General features: G+C 37.5%; 1 protein-coding gene and 1 long non-coding RNA gene across 9 annotated transcripts in view; both read right to left on the bottom strand.

Annotated features, from left to right (window-relative positions):
- The window catches only part of LOC146477693 (uncharacterized), a 7617-nt gene extending 6929 nt beyond the window's left edge, over positions 1-688 (bottom strand). The window contains exon 1 of the long non-coding RNA XR_014865306.1: positions 422-688. This is a non-coding gene — a long non-coding RNA (uncharacterized LOC146477693). The remainder of the gene's footprint in view (positions 1-421) is intronic.
- Positions 689-1721: 1033 nt separating this feature from the next.
- Positions 1722-20130, bottom strand: LOC146477692 (uncharacterized). Of its 8 annotated transcripts, none has more exons than XM_085113140.1 (7): positions 19863-20130; positions 14563-14603; positions 13580-13690; positions 9850-10047; positions 7247-7608; positions 4789-4862; positions 1722-3714 (listed from the first exon to the last, which is right to left on the bottom strand). In XM_085113140.1, exons 2-5 carry the CDS (start codon positions 14593-14595, stop codon positions 7456-7458), a joined length of 495 nt encoding a protein of 164 aa, XP_084969266.1. In that variant the 5' UTR covers positions 14596-14603; positions 19863-20130; the 3' UTR covers positions 1722-3714; positions 4789-4862; positions 7247-7455. The 8 variants fall into 8 exon arrangements, 7 of the variants coding, with proteins under 7 accessions (XP_084969266.1, XP_084969267.1, XP_084969264.1 ...); XM_085113141.1 differs by having other exon boundaries at positions 4797-4862; XM_085113138.1 differs by having other exon boundaries at positions 4805-4862.
- Positions 20131-20975: the final 845 nt, after the last annotated feature.

Here is a 20975-nt window from a genome sequence, read left to right as displayed (position 1 = left end):
ACTCATGACCGCACTCCTCTACTATCAGTAGCGACCTTCAGATCAGAGCACGAGTACGAGATTGAGTTCGAGTGCGACTTTCAAATTTCAGACTAGTAACGTCCCCAGAACTCTCACTAATTCCCTTTGTTTATCAGCGCATAAGGAGGCCTAAGAAACAAGATTGGTGCGACAAGCAGTTATTTGAACCACGCAAACTAGATTTGAAAAATCGTACTCGTACTCAATCTCGTACTCGTAGTAAAATCTGAAGGTCCCTAATGTTATGACGCCTACCCCCTGGACAATTACCTTGGCGATGTACACTGCATGATCATGTTAGTCGACTTTTTGTCAAGCTTGGATTAAATATTGTGACTTTCTAACCAAACGCTCTTCTGTTGTAACTTAAGTCTCCTTCGTTTAAATAAGCGGGCCTTACCTTGGTTCTATCCATGGCCCTTTATTTGTCTCGATGCAATGCCTTCCATTTCACATAATAAACACGCGCCAATTCCTTAGCAGAAGAATGCGTCCCTCTCTCTTTTAAAAATTGTCTTCGCATTTCTCTGGTATCCCTTTGTTTGCAGACCTTAGAAATCCTCTCCTTTTTTTCCTGGTGTTGTGCATCTTACGGTTTTCTTTTCATGGCATGATCGATCACTATTTCGAAAGGGCGCGCTTATTCGTCTCGTTCCCGCTAAACTGTGATGAAAGATCGCGGTTCCTGTGACTTATATATGAGCCCGCATTTTCATTTCATGATAGTTATAATTACCAAATTCAAACAGGCAGCGGCTTATCGCAAAACAATAGAAAACATTCGCTGACCGGAAATGCATGTACAATTAGCAGATCTAGACGAAAAGATGGTGATTAGTTTGTAAACTTTGTGCATAGGGCGCAGAAAGGCAGAGGAGTCACATCTGACAAGATTCAGACCAATGATTTCTTCACCGTGCAACTGCAGTGAAATTCGCGCAAGTCGATCGGAGGGGGACATTGGGGTTTGCGGTATTCGGGTAAGTCGAACGTGTGGTAAATAAAATATAATGAATGAAAAATAAAAACAAAACAAATCTCCTGTACGTCAGTAGTAGAGCATCCGAACTAGTAATTGAAAGGCCTTGGGTTTGACTCCTGATAGGAGCACTCGAATTTCTTTTTTTTTTTTTGCGAGTACATGTATGTCTGTGTCACTTTCTAGAATAATACATCATTAATAATAATAATAATAATAATAATAATAATAATAATATCCACTTCCTTATTACAAAACTATTTTACAAGGCTACAAAGTTAAAAGATTAAAACCAAACCAAAAAGGAAGTGAAGCAAAACTTTTATACAATAAAACGGGTTTCAAAGACATTTTCATCGTCCTCAACCTTAAAGACAAAAACATTCACAGATCACATGTGGTCTAAAAAGAGGACTGTTCTTGCAGTGTTGATTACATCGGGGAAACCAGGAGAAATGTGGAGATACGAATCGATGAACATTCAAACCCCTCTAGGTCTAATGACTTTGAACCTGCCTATCACCTATAGTCCGGGGGATAAGCGACAAAAAAATCACAGAATTGTTCAAACAGTGATACAATTTATTTACAATATTTATTAACCTCTTACTGGGAGTTACAAGATACAAATTATTGTACAATAAAATATACTGATATGACAACGTGAGTTTTCGTGGTTTTTTTTTCAGTGTGCTATTTCCAGTCGTCTTCATTATCTAACGCACTAAAATCAAGGATATAATCACGCAACAGATCCACTGCTTCAAGGTCGTTTGGCTTTCAATCATTCATTGGGACAAACGCACTCGTAGATTGACTTGTCTTGCAAAACAACAACCACTCACTCTTCCCTGCGGACAAATGAAAGCCAACGCCGAAAAGCAAATGACGAGTTGCCCAAATACAGAATGCCGCGAAAAGTGGCATGTGGCGCCAAGTCTTTTTTTGGCGCCAAAATTTCTCGATCTATTCACCTCTGTAGATTGTAATATTTTACACATATTTTTATCGGCTAAATATCGCTGATAAATCGCCTTTTAGAATTAAAAAAAAAAACCCGCTCCCTTCATACACACAGAAAAGGGCGGAGACATTTATATACGCCAGCACTCAGATATTTTTCTTAAAGATTAAAAAAAATTCAAACCGCTGATGATGAAATATGAACACACATTTGAGCATTGCGGGTCACTTAATTTTTAGATGGAAGATTGTTCTGGCCTAAATGCTCCAATAGAAACCAATGGTATTCTACGTAGAAATACAAAATAATTGGTCTTTTCGACAAGGAGTTGCATATACCCTGAGTAAAAATTATGTTTTCTTGTAAACTATTGAATAAAGCTAAAAACCTATTTCTAACAAAATTAAATTACACCGAAAAAAAAAAACAAACAAACATTGAATTTACTTGAAACAGTGACAAACACGAATACAAAAACATCAAAAAAAAAAAAAAAAAAAAAAATAAAGCGATAATATCGTAAAGCAAAGCCAAAAATTGGACAACCTTGAATAACGTTCCTGACGAAAATGCAATGCAAGTAACTTGATTACATCACCATAATTACATTTAGCACAACTAAGCATTGTTTGAGTTTATCGCTGACCTAGCCAAAAATATAACTTCACAATTCTATTTTACAGCTTTGTTCGCTTAATATTCCAATTCAATCTAAAAAAACGAAACACATCCATTCTTAAGTACAACACGAAAAATTGTCAAGTGGTCAAATCACAACAATTTTATCACGATATATATAAAACCACGTTAGTCACGGGATTGCTAATAATTCTTGAAAGAACAAAGGAATGCCTTAAGTCAGTTAAGAGTCATAAATATTTCGCCTACAAAATTGAATACTACTGCTGGTCTCCTTCACGAAACGCTTCTGAAGCATTGCGTGACAAACAAATGAAGAACTAAGCACGAAGACGCCATACTACTGTTACACTGTGTTACAGTGACTAAACCACAAATTCGATTGGAGGCCAGTAAATTCTTCAACGACAAAACGTTTGAAAAACTTTCGTCAAAAATTTATATCTTAACTTATTCAACACTATAGCAAATATGCTTTCACTGTATACGACTTCGAACAACAAATTCCTACTTTTGCACCTGCGAGGCTTTCAAGGAGAAAAACTCACATCACAAAAATAAAAAATGACAAATGATTTCCATTTTCACTGACTTTTTTTCCCCCGAATTTGTAAAACTCTATTAAGAGAATCCACAAATGGCTAACATTTCAACAGCCAATAGCCCAAAAACTTGTCAAATTGATTCACATCAAACATAATTTTTTAGAAATTAAGACTCGATGGAGCGTCATGTAACGTTTTGTTTTTTGTTCTAATGCTTGTCACTCCATTTAATATTGATCACGTGCACACCTGATGACCTAGCCGTGTCACATCTTAAACATGAACTCAACACAAAGCTAGGGCATGTTTCCCTTGACGTGAGAAGCCAAAAGGCTGATTTTTTTTTTTTTTTTATCGCAGCCTACAAAGAGAAAAAAAAAATCTCACACGATCCTTCTCAAAAGATTAAATTTAGACCCAAGCGTTCATTTTCCTGAAAAACCTGAACGGATTTTTCATGCGTCTGTAACAGCTCACTACCAAGTATTGCATCTGGGGGGCTTCCACGCTCCAACTCCTGAAGAGTCTGAGCATACTGCTCATTTTTATTTATTTGGCCTTCTTTCCTAACAAATATAAACAAGCACTTAGCACCTTTTGCAGGTAACATAAAGGGGGACATGGATGGCCCAATGGTGAGAACACTCGCCTTCCACCAGTGTGGCTCGGGTTTGATTCCCAGAGTTGACACCATATGTGGGTTGAGTTTGTTGCTAGTTGTTTCCCTTGCTCCTAGGGTTTTCCGCCCTTCATAAAGACCAACGTTTTCAGATTCCAATTAGATCAGGAAACAATGGACAGAATAGCCACTCTCAGCATTTCCCCTGAAATTCCCATTTGTTTAATTATTCATTCATTCATTCATTCATTCATTCATTCATTCATTCATTCATTCATTCATTCATTCATTCATTCATTCATTCATTCATTCATTCATTTATCCCATCCTTTATGAGCTACTGCAGTTAACTTGAAGAGGGTAACTTGTGCTGTTGTAAAGTTTTTGCTATTGAGCACTTTGTGTTATATGCTTCAAGGTAGTTTCTGTGGACAAAACTATAAAGTGCTGAGCAGTACTGACTAGCATGAAATGTTCGATTTGTGATATTCAGCAAATTCACCCAAATTGAAGGATTTTACAAACAACCTCAATGAGAGAAAAAGGCCTAAGCATTTCTGTTCTATACATGTACAACCTAATGTGAACATGTACATCTTCAAATCAAATTAACCCTAAAATGCGTATTGCACACTGCAGAAGAAATTCTGGTCACTTTCTCCTGATAGAGAATAGGGACCTTCCGATTTTACTACACCTACGACTTTTGAAATCTAGTTTGTGTGGTTCAAATAACCATATGTCCCATTAATCTTGTTTCTTGGACCTCCTTATGTGCTGGGGAACTACCGGAATTAGTAACAGTTCTGGGGAATGTGATTAGTCTGAAATTTGAAAGTCATACTTGTACTCAATCTCGTACTCTTACTCTGATGTGAAGGTCCCTAATGTTGCGAGATGAGACGGCTGGAATACACAACAATTCAAGGAAGCATTGAAGAGGAATGAATGGTACATGTACCACATGACACAATAACCACCCATCTAATTTAAGTGTTTTTTTGAAATCACACAACAATACCGCCATACTAGAGGACCTTTTTCTTCCCTGGAAAAGTCATCCAAGTCAACATATGGTGGCCAGAGCTTGCAAACCTAAATGGAGACCAACAGAATCATAAAATATTACTTGATTGCTTCACTACAGGTTTACTGAATTTCATTTTGTAGTTCAGGCGATAACTCAGAATTGACAATCAGTCAAAAACAAACCAAAGGCCATTTTGTCTTACTGATGAAGTTAAAACACATACAGGTGTGTACAGTCAAACTTGGTCAGGCTAAGGACTAAAATAGCCATACATGGCATGTTATACTAATGGGTTAACAACAAGGAAAACTGGTAATATTTGTTTGGGCTCAAAAAAGTAGTGATAAATTCTCCATAAGAAAGTGCAACTGGCAGCCATAATCAGCAATGTAGTATGTTGATCAGGAGGTCCAGATCTAGAAACAAAACAACCACCAGTTTTGAGCACTAAAAGATTAATGTGCTAGCCCATAGGGATGTCTCGAAACACCCTCCCCACACATCCGCACTAAGGGAAATTTTTAAATTTAACACTTTGCGAAGATGCCATTTTCTGGGATTTTGGGTCATCAGTTCAAGTGATTTGAGTTTTACAAACCAGAAAATAACATCTGTTTCAGCAATGTCAATGTTATTGTGTTTGCACTGTAAAAGCTCTATTTAGCCACCAAGGCGCTTCTTAAGGACTAATTTTCTACAAACAAGCCTACATGTACCTCGTTTTCACGGTAAGGTCCCCATATTGGTGCAGTGTCTGGGGGTGGGGGCAGAGCATTGTTGCCATCTACAAAGTTTCCCCAGATGACACCATGTTGCCACTCCACAGGGGACTGTTATTTATTTATTTATTTATTATTTATTTATTTATTTATTCACCACGACATACAAACATAGAAAGTTACAATGAATAATAGACTAGGATTACAAGTACATAAGTTTAGAGTAAATAATAATAGTAAAAGAAGTAAGAAGTGGCGAGGAGACCTCAAGAAACCCCCGGGCTTATACTGAGAGGTCTCCTCGGAGATATGTTGGGACTTTAAGACCAGTAAAGACATTGCATTGAGATTTTTTAACATACGGTGGTGGTAAGACTATAAAGACATAACAGAGTCGGACGTTTCATGCAATTAATTGAGGAAATCAAGAAGCTTTCTTTTGAAGGTGGATAGACTAGGGGAAGACGTAATTGATAATGGCAAAGCATTCCATATTTTTGGCCCTCTATAGAGTATAGTAAATTGCTTGATATTAGTTCGGCAGGTGTGAGGTCGAAAATGAGCTGAGGTTCTAGTATCATAATTATGAATTTGACCACCAGTCGGAAATAAATTTAGAAAGGGCGAAGGCAGCAAACGTTGGTGATAGGAAAACATAAATTTTGCAATATAAAAGGAATTCACTTTAAAAATATCTAGGATATTCAATTGTGCAAATAAAGGTGCAGAAGGTGCAAGGTGATTAGAATTTGTCATAGCTCGCACAGCTCGTTTTTGAAGAAGAAAAATGCGATTTAAGTTTGTTACATAAGTAGAAGACCAAACTGTAGTGCAATAAGTTAAATAGGTATAAATTAAGGTATAATACAAAGATTTTTTAGTGTTTGATGACAAAAGGAAACGAAATCTGTACATTATACCAACGGACTTAGAGATTTTCTTGCAAATATAACTGATATGCGATTTCCAGGTGAGACCTTCATCAATATAAATACCTAAGAACTTAACTTCTGTTACTTGCTTGAGGGGTATACTGTCAAGTGAAATTTGGGAGCTCATGCGGACAGATTTTTGTTTGGGTTTAAATATAACATAATTGGTTTTCTTTATGTTAACAGAAAGTTTGTTTGATTTCATCCATAAGCTAATCTTAGTCAGTTCACTATTCATTACAGAGGCAACATGATCAGGGTCTGAATTGGAGTAAAAGATACTAGTGTCATCTGCAAAGAGCAGGCATTCTGCCAATCTGGTTGTTTTGGGAAGATCATTGATATATAATATGAAAAGTAAAGGGCCTAATATGGAACCCTGTGGAACACCGCATCTAATTATCTGTTCGGAGGAACGGGTATCGTTAATCTGGACGAATTGGGTACGGTTGGAGAAATAACTTTTAATCCATTGCAATGCTAGTCCACAGACACCATAATGTTCAAGTTTCTCAAATAAGATTTGGTGGTCTAGCGTGTCAAACGCTTTAGAAAGGTCAAGAAAAACACCTGCCGTGATTTCATTTTGGTCAATGGACGTTGCAATTTTATTAACAAGGTAAGTTAGTGACAGCGCAGTGGAATGGTTTTTACGAAAACCAAACTGGAGTTGGTAAAAGATATCATGGCTATTTGCGAATTCTACTAGTCGATTGTGCATGACCTTTTCGAAGAATTTCGGAAAATTAGGAAGTAGTGAGATTGGTCTGTAATTAGTGAATAAATCCGGTTCATCACCTTTAAATACAGGAATCACAAGTTCTTGAACTCATTCTGTAGCACCTCCAATTGCGCTTATAATTTGTCGTTTTTCTTCCTGAGACTTTTAACTGTGTCTGTAGGCATTTCTGGCAAAGTAGTGTTAAGTTTTGTCTATTGCTTATCACACCCCAGAACTGAGGTATGATCGCATTATGTTGCCTAGGTGACAAACTGGAGTTTGATGATCAGCTGGCAGCAGGAGAGTGGCTGAGTGGGGAGCCACTGCTGACCCCACTGCTTGCACTGGACAGTGTGGTGTCCTTCCTGCTGGGCATACCAGACTCAAGGGGATCCCAGTCAGCTGGGTCACAGCTCCGAGGAGATGATGAATCAGTCTGCTAAGGAAATACCACATTGTATAATAATCATTATTAAAAACTGGATCATTGGATAATGTATACAGAGTTTTAATTGGCTTAGTGTCAAAGGGATATCAACCATCAATATTACCATTCCACGTTCAATAAATAAGCAGACAAAACAAAAACACGACCACATTGTTTGGCATGATGGGGGACGCATCCCCTGCGGTTGGCATGACAAACAACTTATAGGGTTAACCCTTTCCTGCCGGTAACCCACTAGCCTTTCCCGCCCGTGGGAAATGTCAAATTTTTCTAAATTGCTAACTATGAACTGGGAGACCACATGTCATATACCATTTAAAAGGTATTTTCTAGGGTGTGCCATAAATCACACCAACAGAGATGGAGGAGGTCACATATTAGAGTGAGAAAACTCCAAAACGTTTAAGGGCGCTATATAAGTATTAAAATTTAATTTTTTTTTTTAACGAAAGAAGAAAAACATTGAAAATTTCCCTATTCGTTGTATATACTGGGTATCCCCCTAAACTATAGCTTAATGTACAGCTCTCAGTGCATTGCTTGTTGTCAGATATCAGCAGGACCCTTAACGTACAAAGGAAAAGAAAATCCAAAAGTTTGAGGGGTGGTAAATAAAGTCTCATATAGGAGGGGGGCATGATTTTATGCCTTCAATTTGTAGATCTTTCCAAGATCTTTTGGTTGTGCAAATTTCACACAAATTGACCAAATACTGAGCTCATTATTGCGTCTTGTGCCATATGGCACTTTTGGGCGGGAAAGGGTTAAAGAAAAAAATAGTATCCCCTGGTATCTTTGATGTGGTTTACCACTTCTACAATTTTTCAAATGTTTCAATTTCATGCACTTACTGACTCTGAAAATATCTCCTGGACAGAACTTTCTATGCATTAAAAACTGCAAATTAAGCTACAATTTGGGGGTAGATCTATCCCATGAAACGATCAGTGAAATTTTGTAATTTTTCATTTTGACGTTTGGAACTACATGTATTTCTGTCAAAGACCTGACTTCCTTCAGTTATCTTGACATGAGAAACAAATTTCACTCGTGAAGACTTTTTAAATGGTACATCACACATACAAAATGGCAAAGAAAACAATACTACGTGTACTGTAAGACTGAAATGGGTTAAAGACCCTTGTTGGTGCTTACACCAAGATTTGAAACCACCAATTCCAGTTCTACATGTACATGAGAATCCAACCCATTCATTTAGTTAGTGAATCCTTTGTAGGGCAAAATCTTTTCACAGGTGCAGAAAAATTGAAGGCTTAAAGATCCAACAAATTGGAGCCCCAGTGTGAACAAACAAGTCCATTCTTACGATAGCTAAACTGTTCCCATCAGGAATCACCTGAAGCACATACTGTAAAATGTGCATGTAGCGGACAGTCTTTTTACCCTGAAGATAGCTTGATCAATCGAAAATGTTTGGTTTTAATTCTTCTTTTTCTTTTTAGCAGTGTAAAATAGTGCTGTTAAAATAATAATAATAATAATAATAATAATAATAATAATAATAATAATAATAATAATAATAACAATAATAATAATAATAACAACAACAACAACAACAACAGTAATAAACTGTATTAATTACCCTCAGCAGTGATTATAGCAATCATCGTACCCAGAGTCCTCAGGCTCTTTGGCAAGCGGTTAGTCACCAGGAGAGACTCTGGGGACATCAAATTTTATTACCGCAGGATTTCTGCGGTAAAACAATGGAAACCGTTAAGGAAAAAAGACAATCAAAAAATTTGAATTTTTTTGATGTCCCCAGAGTCTCTCCTGGTGCCCACCTGCTGACCAAAAAGCCTGAGGACTCTGGGTAGCAGATTGTGATTATAGCACAAGTGCTCCAGTGAGGCTGAGCATTAAACGTTCACAAAGAAATAATGATCTAAATTTAATTGAACAATAACATGATCAACAAATCCCAACTGGAAGGAGGCAGGTCCATCAGCTGGTTATTTACAAGCCTGGCGAATGAGTTAAACTTGGAGCTACTGAGGAACAACTCCAGCTAACATCCAGAGCAGGACTTTAAACCAGGGACCTCTGGATTTCAATTTTTCCAAAATTCACTTTCTGGTCTTAGAAGACTTTATATCAGCAGATGCTCAGCCTTGAACCACTGACCAACACACTAAACACTATGGCCCTACACCTCTAAAATGAAATACAGCCATTCACATCACTCATCAATCACTTTTACCAATAACTTACCTTCAACTCAAACTCTTCTGAGATGCCAAGATTGAATTTCTTGTTTATTGGACATTCTACATCCAAAGGGAAATTTTTGGGTTCCACACAGACATTACCCACAAACTGGTCGGCTTCACTGCCCAAGTGTTCCAAATGGAACTCAATCACAAACCAAAAACCATGCAAGAGATTTTGAATGATGGTATAGTCAACCTCCTGTTGATAGAAATGTAGGAAATACAGTAACTAATTTTGAAAATCAGTCAAAATCTACCTATCACCAGCTGTTATTTGTTAATAAACATCATTGTTGTTTCCCACAAGAGTCTTGGTTGCAGAAACCAACTGTCAGTGGGCTGCTGTGGCTTATATGCTTCAGAGTAGAGTGAAAGGGCAAAAGCAAGTTGTTTTTCTTCAAGTAATTTTCTACATTTTCTGTTGCTGAGTATTTGACCAAGGTGACCATCAGGCAAAGATTGTTTCATTCCTGGCCAACACCCTCGGGTACAACATAACTCTAAAGAGTATGACTGTGTGATGCAATATTTTGACTGTACACCCTGCAGCAAATTTACATTAGTTTACAATTACATTCAGTTTTGCCCGTTAGGTCGTTAGACATCACACCAACGTTAGAAATGATACAAAAAGCTAAAAATAATAACAATATAAGTTAGTACATGTGACTACATACACAATTCTATTTAACTCACTTGGTAATTTTCAGTCGTAAGTTTAAAATGTTCAGGGCATTGATGTTTCAGTGAGATGGCAATGTCTGAGGAGATACTGAATGGGAAAGTCTGTAACAAGTGATACTTACTGGCAATGACCAGAATATCAGGTTAAATTAATGTATTGAAGTCTTCCACTCTCGAAATTTTCTTTTCCTTCTAATCAATTTCATAGTTTTAACTTCAAGATTCTATACTTCATGAGACATATAGTCTGTAAAATTTTACACAGTTTGTTAATTAATTGCCTTGATTTCCTACCATGTTGTAAAAGTGAAGTCCTGTATGTGCCCATTGATCAGAGATTTTTAAAAGAATGACTAAAACGCACTAAAAGAATTGTTCCACGGCCATGGATAGAACTTAAATTTTCATCAATAAAAGCACTTTATTACTTAGTCTACCAATTCGAAAACAGGGGTTACCTTACACGTTTATACTTCCTATCAGCTTATTAGCTTAAAACATCAACAGCAGTCCTAAACCACAAATTCTTCTTTAAAACTTACAATAACCACAAAATGTTTAGTGGGCCCCCCAATTCAGGCAGGGTTTGAGCCAGGCCGCGCCATTGCGCCAATCCCGCGCTGCAATTGAAATTGTCCCTTAAAAAAAACGGCCAAGGGGACAATTTGTCTCCTTCAAAATTAAGGGAAAAAACTCGAACGGAAGCAGACACGAAGGGATCCCACAGATTGCTAGTTAAACAGAACGTGGAAAGTATATTTTACCGCACGTTGTTCCTTCAAAGTTCATTCTCAAGTCACATTTCACAATAGAAAGCTTTTTCGCTACAAATCGAAGCCAGACTGAATCAGAAAAATGATACAGAAGAAGAACAGTGAATTAATCAGGAAGAATCGGATGAGGATCAAAGGAAACCGAGAAAATCACGAACTTTCCAGAAAAGTTGGTTGCGAGATCACACATGGTTGCACTATGAAAAGGAGGCGATGTTCTGTTATTTTTGTCGGAAATCTAAGAAGACAACCCCTTTGTATCGGCAGAAGGGTGTACACATTTTAGAACCTCAACTCTGCAAAGACATAAAGACTGTTAAGAACATGAGGATGCTGTCAATGAAGAAGCTATGAGGGATACATTCAGCAACACACAGCGCCATGCTCTTAAGGCTGGTTTCCATATGATTGCAGATCGCAATAAGGTCTGCGATCGTCTGCGATCCTACGATCGTGATCGCAGACGATCGCAGAAGATAGAACCATGCTCTATCTAAAGGCTGGTTTCCATATGATCGCGGATCGCAGATAGCAGATCGCAATTAGGTCTGCGATCGTCTGCGATCATATGGAAACTACTTCTGCGATCGTCTGCGATCCTGCGATCGTGATCGCAGACGATCGCAGAAGATAGAACCATGTTCTATCTCCTGCGATCGTTTGCGATCAATTGCGATCTGCGATCTGCGATCTGCGATCCGCGATCATATGGAAACCAGCCTTTAGATAGAACATGGTTCTATCTTCTGCGATCACGATCGCAGGATCGCAGACGATCGCAGACCTTATTGCGATCTGCGATCATATGGAAACCAGCCTTTAGAGAACAATCGCAAGCCATCCTCAGAGCAATGAGAGCCCTCTACTGGCTGGCCAAAGAGGACGTAACCACAGTCAAGTATGACTCACTACTCAATTTTCTGGATGAAGTTGGCCTCGAAAGTGTTAAGAATCTTCGAGTGGGAGGAAATGCTACCTATTTCTCATCAAAGTGCGGAAGGTATGCAAGATGCTATTGCTACTGTTCTGAAGTCTAACATTGACAAACTAGGGTTAGGGACTTTGATGTTTGGGCTGGAACCAACAGAAGAATTAGTACATGTACGTCTACCAGTAATTAAGAAAGGAATTGAAGTTTACAAGGGGATGCCGAGACGAGATTCTGCTGTGAAATGTTTTGAAGTATAAAGTATAGTCATTGATCCTCTGTTTAAATATGACGAGAAAAAAAAGTATTGACACTAATAACTTAACTTTTCTTGTTTGTGTTGATCACTGTTCTTGTATTACAAGCATCAGCTAAAAAAAAGTTTTTGTTGGCTTGCCTGTATCAATGTAAACAAACTGTTGAATAAAAATTAATTTATCTGTCCCCCTAAAAATAAAAATGTCCACCAAAATTTTAGCCAAGGGGACAAATTGTCCCCCAGTGATCAATTCCTAGCTCAAACCCTGTTCAGGAGTCAAGAATGCAATATCTTGTGCTTTAAATGACAATAGATGGCATGCTAGTCTTAAGCACAGGATTTACAGCCCTGGCCCCAGTTGTTCAAAGAACTTTATTAGTCTACCAATTCAAAAACAGGGGTTACCATACAAGTTTACACTTCCTCTCAGCTTAATTACCTTGCACATCAACAGCAGTCCTAAACCACAAATTCGTCTTTATAACTTACAATAACCACACAATGTTTAGTAGGCCCCCCAATTCAGGAGTCAAGAATGCAATATCTTGTGCTTTAAATCACAATAGATGGCATGCTAGTCTTAAACACAGGATTTACTGCCCTGGCCCCAGTTGTTCAAAGAACGGATAACTTTATCCACTGGATAAGTTGCTATCCAGCAGAGCAAATATACTCCAACCAATTCTTTTGCAAAGTTTTCCACGCAATCCCATTCTTAAATTTGACATATGCTTCTACTCTAAGACTATTCACAAATTATACATGTACATGTAGGACTATCATGAAAATCTTACACACATTTTACAGTATCTGCCAGAACTATCCAGTGGATAAAATTATCCACCCTTTGAACAACTACATGTAGGACCAGCTGTTTTAAAACTGAACATTGCCGGGGTAACAAAACACTTTGAGCTGCAAACCAACTGAAGTATTCTACACTAAGGAAGAGAAAAACTAAATGTGAAGTGAAAAGGAAGCAACACGACAACACAATACTGAATCTAGATGTGACCACTGACTCTTCAATCCTCTGGTTATCAGACAATTAGTCTAATCATGAGTCCAACAGGAAGCACAAAATTACCTTAAAGGTAGCATCATCTTGACCATGTCTCATTACCACAATCCACAGGTACCACACTTGTCCAGCAACTGCCCTTGATGCAAAAACTGCAATCTGAACTTGAATTTCCTCCTGGTAATAATAATGTAAATTAAATATCAATACTTACAGCCAGTATTGCGATTGGTCAAAGAAATAACCTAAGACATTTTCAAACACAAATACTTTACATGATCTAATTAATGAATATTAAATACAGTTATTGAAAACAATGAGTTAAAGTTCTCTTCACTGTTAGTATTAATATTGTTATAAAGCTGCCGGGATTTTCAGCAGTTTACATACATGTAATTTATGCAGTATATTATCGATGAAGCTTGCTGAGGTTACCCAAGTGCATTGTCAGAAACAGTTTGATAGTTCATTACTTGCAAAAAATTTTGGACGATTTTAATTTCGGACAAAAATAGTGTCCAAAAATAAAACCGTCCGAAATTTTTAAGCGTCTGAAATTTAAAGCGTCCGAAATTTTTACAGTATAGTATAAAACTTTAAAAGTACTTTCTGGGCGACAGCATCACATATTCAAAGCCAATGTACATGATATGTTTAGAATTCGGGTTAGGCGGCTTTGCTCAGTCGTTCTTTTTATCACTGGAAAGGTAAGCATTTGAGACACTGCTTGAGTCATAAGCTTGATTGAGTTTGTGTTATTTTCTCGTTGGTGTATCCGGCTGTAAAACCTTGAAGATACAGTAAAACTATCATTTTCAAAGATTTTATTTCAGTCTAATTCATGTTTTTTCGTCGTAAATTTACTTTGGGCATGTTTCAGCGCAGTGTCCGAAATGTTTGTCCGAAAATTGTCCGAAATGAGGGAAAAAGTGTCCGAAAATTAAACAACCGAAATTTTAACATCCGATTGCAAGTAATGTAGTCAATGTTTTTAGACAAAAGTACAAGTATGTACATGTATATACATGCCCAATATGTATCCTACTCACTGGTTTAGAAAGTCCTATACTCCTTACAGCCATCTGGGAGTCTGAAAAAAGACATTTAATTAGATGAGCTACTGGACTAGTTAAAATCAAACACTGATTTGAAGTACATGTAAACTATTACAATTATTAATAGTACATGTAAGAATGGCACAAAACTTTAAGGTCTGAATATTCAAGAACAATAATTAGCTTGAATATATGCTTTGAGCATTTTTTCCTAGACCTCTTTATTTTTCCCAAGGCATGAAATTTCCCAACCTCGTTCCCAGGGCCTCTCCTCTTCACGTCCCAGGGAGCGAGAGAGGAGAGACCGTGGTTGGGGCTGGTCACGTGTCTCCCAGAATCTGGGAGATTACTAATAAATGACTGGAGAGAGGGGTGGTTGAGTGTCAGTTTGCCTATACTAAGTGTACCGGAGATGGGAAAACATGCCCCAGTCAAGTCAACTTGCGATTCGCGTGTGTTTAAAAGGTCATGTCAAGTGGTCATTCAGAAACCCCTAAAAAGGTATATAAAGTGAGCGAATCTGTGAATGTGAGCTGCTATCGACATTGTAAAGCAGTTGGAGATACAAGTCATTGGCGAAATCTTTACAGCAAAGGGAATCGACTACTTCTGGTGGTAGCCAAGGAGCTTTATGGCCACGCACTTCCACCAAGTGAATTTTTGCCACATCTACTTTTAGAGTCGTCAAGTCCATGATCTCTGAAAGTCAGGCATTGTTAAGGTCAAGCGGTGCATCGAGGAGTCATCCTCCGCGCCGCATTTGACTGCCAGGAAAGAATCAAACGTGACCGGAAATGTATCTCGGAGCCATTGTAGCCGCAGACTAAATTAACACCATCAACTGGAACAAAGGTTATTTCGTTATTGTTTTACAACGATTACGGTATTTCAAAAGTGTTTTCTTTGTTCATTAAAAAGATCCGTGAAATATTTACCATCTACATGTTGTTATACTGACATCCTCCTTCCGAAAGTGTTCTGCTTATGTGCTATTTCCTGTGTATTGTTTGTTGTTGCAACCCTGCTAACAGAGCGTTTCTTTCTTGCAAATCTTTTAGCATGTGCGTGGTCGTTCGCGTCTCTAGTATTTTGCATCGTTGGTTTGTTTACGTCCCAAGAGAAAAGGGGACGTAAACAAACCAACAACGCTAAATACCGAACGACTGCGCTTATGCTAAAATATTTTCCAGAAAGAAACGCTCTGTTAGCAGCGTAATTGCTGCAGAATGTCCTTTCAGAACAGTTAGACATAGGCCCGATTCCTTTCAAGTTTCCTTCCTTAGTTCTTCAGATCTGATCTTTCATCAGCACATTCAAAGCTAGAATAAACCACGATTACAACTCCATGAATTGAAGGGGAAGGCGCTGTTTGTCCACGGTTAATTTTGTCATGTATACACAGTGATTTTCCAAAGTACAGCGCTTCGAGACAACGGACTTTGTTAAGCTTTCAGATTAATGCTACAATGGCTCGCAAAATGAAGACTACTGAAAAACATAGCCAGTTGAATGAGTTTTCGCGTGGGCTTCGCACAGCAAAGCGGAAGTCTTGTTTCGGAGTGGACAATAAATCTTGACAAAAAATAGCAAGTGAAGGACTCCTCCCTGGGTCTAATTTTTCTCTGGGAGACACGTGACCAGCCCCAACCAGGGTCTCCCCTCTCTCGCTCCCTGGGATGTGAAGAGGAGAGACCCTGCGAACGAGGTTGGAAATTTCCACCAATAAATTCTTCCTACTACCAATCCTCTTGCCAAGACTGTCTTTTTGCCACAGTATTTGATCAAAATGCACTTACATTATTGTACTCTTCTAAACAAAGCTTTATCTCTTAAAGCCATTATTTGTCTTTGTGATGTAATCTCATAATAATTATTGTGGTCTGATAGCACTTGCTCTTTTATTAAAGGTGATGCCATGAACAAGAAAAGGAAGGTACCCATAAGGACATACCAGACTTAAGTCCAGTTGAGTTTTACAAATATGCGAGGCATGTGAACTGTGGGTCAAGGCAATGGCAAACCTAAACTTACATATATAGAGAAATACATTATTATTTTAATCTTTAGCTAATGCTTATCACTACAGTCAATGCTTTAAACCCCAATCAATACAATGAGTGCTTAACCTTAATCAAAGTTGTCAGCACTTAACCCTAAATGTACGATTGAGTGCTTAACCTTAATTGCTATTTTCAGTGCTTTGGGCCCACAGTAATTGGCGCTAGCTGTTGTGGTCACCCTGCCTTAACCCAGTAATCGTTTATTTTCTGTTTCATGTTGTTATGTTCTGTTTATAGTCTTAAGTTTGAAGGCGAAGTCAAATAAATAAGCAAAATAAAAAAATACCTGACTGATAACTCAACTCATGAGACTTATAAAACAAGTTTTCTCGGCTTGCATCCCTCACTGGCTCGCAGTTAGTTAAAAACCCAGTACAGGTGATCATAAGAATAATTTCATTTTTTTTCTTTATCTTTGAATGAGACAAGTGGGTTAACTGCCAATATAAACCACGGCAGTACATGTAGATATGAGTGTGTAAAGATGATTGTTTAGAACACATTTCTTTATACATGTAGAGAATAGCAGAAGAAAAAGACAACCAGCATGCTTCTTAATAAGCCCCACATGCATGCTTCTAAGTGACTGGGCCTGTGAGTCATTTCCAGATTGAGGGCTTGACTGAACAGAGCACATTATTCAATTAATCAAGGACATTAATTATGATTAGGCCATAGGGAACACAAAGAATAGATCTATAAAAAATCAACTGTGAGCCAACTCGTGAATGCGGAAGAGGATAGTGGTAACGCGGTACTTGTTAGTCCAGCAATTCAACAAATTAGCATATTGGTAATAAATAAACATCAGTATTTACACAACTTGCAAGTCGTAAAGAAACAGCACCCTGTTAGTCTAGAATAGTTAGAATGTCTAATCAATGAATACAATTTACTAAACAAAATACATGTAAAGGTCTAAAAGTTTCAAAATGTTAGATGAAATTCCATTCTCGCGTAACTTGGGTGAATTTGCTTGCGAGGACATGTGTTTGTTTACAGGGCAGCACTAAAATTATAAAAGCCATAATCCAGAAAACAGAAACCGGAATCCGGAATCCAGAATCAGAAACTATAATGAATACGGTTAGGAATATTTAATGGCGAAATACATGACTTGGGGTAAAAAATACAGAATAAAAAACTCATATCACTTGTTGGCATAAATGAAAGGACTCTTTATAAAGGAAGCAGTGTCCTATGGGACAGAGAGAGACAACATAGAGGTGACTCGGAGACAACATTAATTGCTTCACACCGCACAGATGGCGGACTTTCCAATTAAGAGGTGGTTAGTTGCGTGAATGCATATCTTCTGCCTCTTTTGTTTCTTCTATTTTCCGGACACCCCGTTTCAACTTGTTTTGATAGAGTCTTAATAGAGTTTCAAAGCAAAACATAGAGGTGACTTATAGACTATGAAATTAGTTTTCTTAAGTTCATGGGCGATCAGTTTTAAACCCGTGAGAAACACTTACTTTTCATTGGCAGGAAATAATGACTTAATTAATTAGTTTTATTCTCTGGTGTCACCTATCGAAAAATATCAAATTTACATTTGACAAGGACGTTACTTTGAACTAAACATTCACTTTTTCACTAGCAGTAAATGTGTTATTTTCATATTGTAGTTTCCGATTCCGGATTCCAGATTTTCCTTTCCAGTTACTGTTTTCCTGATTCTGGCTTTTAGTGCTGCCCTTGTTTACACAACATTATTCCTAGTTGCCAAGTTTCCTCAATAAAAATAGGAAATATACCAAAAGCTTTCCTTAATAAACAAAAATTTACTCAGATAGGTCTTAACTTGTTATGCATTGTAGCCCTAAGAGCAAAAGTGTATAATTTTCGCCGCAAGACACCTTGCAAGCGATTTGAAGTCAATTTTGAAGCAAATTTATCAGAGCATGTTTTTCAAACATTTTGCAAGAACTGTTCGGAAAATGAAAAATCAGTCTATTAGAATAGTATTTCAGTACAAACTCACATTAGAACCTGTAATAATATTATTTGTGTGTTATATTCCTAGAAGCACTTGAACCTTACCAAAGTCCGCAGATTAAAAGTTGATTTGAGATCCACCTGCTCATCAGGTTGATAAAACCACAAATCGAAGAAAAATGACTTTGCCGTTAATGCATGATTTTCCCCTGTTAAAGCTGTTAACCATTCCTAAGAAGTTCCTCTTTTGATTCACCGTTTTCAACATCTCAAAATTGGAAAATTTTCGGACCAATGTCCGAGTAAAATTTCCCTACATTATGATAACTCATTTACTGTGCATTCATGAAAGTTAACAACCCGCCGACCAAATGAAAATCCCCAGATCGCGATAACTTGTTCTTGCACATGCCTGCATTCATGAGTCAAAAATGGTACAAATTTACAATCAAACATGCCAAATTAGATTTCACCATGGACAGCCAAGTCAGACGTGACTAGATAATTATATCAACCTGGTATTCAGAGTCCTCACATGGTCTGAACACTAAATAAATTATTTTGTTGTGATTGTGAATCTACATGAGTTAGTGCAACTGTCACACATTTAAGCTGTTGAATCTTCCTAAAGGCTTTCTCTTTTCATTGTTAAATCTGCAAAGGCCATGCAGCCTTTTCTTTCGAAAACTGGATATAATTTGCCAACATGAAAATTCACAAGTGAAGAATTGCAGCTTTTGAAACTTGGTTAGGAAATCTAATCTTTCCTGGCAGTGACAAAAGTGTTTTAAAAGTGTTATCGTCATTTCTTTTTTATTTACTTATTTAAGTGTTGTAAACATTTACAAATGTTGCCCACCTCAAAATAACCCGACTAATTGTGAGCAACAATTTGTTAAGTGTTTTCTTCAATAATAAATAATTGTTATTGTTATTGTTATTGTTATTGTATAGTCATACTTTGTACAATTATGCAAATTTTATAGTACTTTGAAATCACTTACAGTGTAGCTCTGCACAAAAAAAATCACCTTTTGATTTCTCTTGCAAAATCAGTCACCTCTAATATATTAATTAATCTCCGAGAAAGATGGTAAATATCAAGGCAAGCATTAAGACTTATATTTTTGGAGAATGCAACTCAGATTACCTGTTTAATTGCTATTTGAAATTCAAAATTAGAATTTAGAAGGCCGAATAAATCAGATGAAAATGTTCATATAAGCTCATATAATGCTCACACAGCCACAAGGTAACATGTATTATTTAACAGGATTTTAATAAAGTTCTTACCTCACTGTCACATATACATGTATTTTCGTATTCATTCACAAACCACATCGTCCATAATTGCTTCGTCTGTGTCTTCAGTAGGGGAAAATCATCTTCGACAGCAAATCGAAATTCTCCATTATTTTCACCTTTTCCTGAGTCAATGTCGAGCACAGAATCATCTCTTCCAGCCACTATCTTTAAATCACCGCTTTGGATTCGTGAAGCGTAAGAAAAAGTCTCAAAACTCGACCAAATTCAACCAAAACAGCCGACGTTTGCCAAATTGCGCCAAAACACAGTAGTTGCCAGTCCCTAATATCGTTCTGAGTATGAGAGACTCGACAATGCAACGGGAGAGGCCTGGGGACCAAATCCCAGACAAGTTGTGGGTTTTGCAATAGTTTGAAGTGTCATTTCGCGTTTGTGAAAAAAAAAGAAAGAAAAAAAAAACGAAAAAAAGTATTTCGGAGCCGAAAACTATTCTAAACAGATAATTTTTTTTTACAGTTGTTGAATAAATTCTCCGCTTTTTTGCTTTGGGTGGTAAAGGGTATTCTTTTGAGTGGTTATCAACTTTTGATTTGTTCTTGTGCGAAAACAAAAAGTTAGTAATTAATTCTGATAAATAAATTTCAGTTTTCTACAAAGGTTCGACAGTTGCACTCACAACCACAGCAACAGTTTACAGCATTACGCAGGAAAGTTTTATTCAGGTCATGTGGGGACTCTGAACAGTTGTCTGAAAAGAAACGCTTTTTCCACCAAAACGTACACTGTACCTGCCTGGCCTGCATTCGATCGAAACGTACTTACAACTATTAAAGCGCCCTTCACGGCAAGGCTTCATCACCTACATTCACATTAAATCACATCAATGCTACATTTTATTGCGCCATCGCGAGGCAGAATTAGGCATGTTTTTTTCCTTTTTTACATTTTGTTCACCATTTCACCCGATTTTCTGAGTCAATCACCTTAAAAATTCACCCGCCGTTGCGTTTGTCCTCTTAAAAGCCATAGCATGTTTTACAACATGATTGTCTCACGGAAACACTAGATAACATTTAAGTTAAACGGGGCAAAATGAGCGGTCAGCCCAAAACAAACCGCGCCAGTGAATTAACGTTGAGT

This window comes from Pavona decussata, unplaced genomic scaffold, assembly GCF_977016875.1.
Source record: "Pavona decussata unplaced genomic scaffold, jaPavDecu1.1 SCAFFOLD_69, whole genome shotgun sequence".
NCBI classification, from domain to species: Eukaryota; Metazoa; Cnidaria; class Anthozoa; order Scleractinia; family Agariciidae; genus Pavona; species Pavona decussata.
Note: the sequence above shows the minus strand (reverse complement) of the source record. Positions and strands in the feature narration are given on the sequence as shown.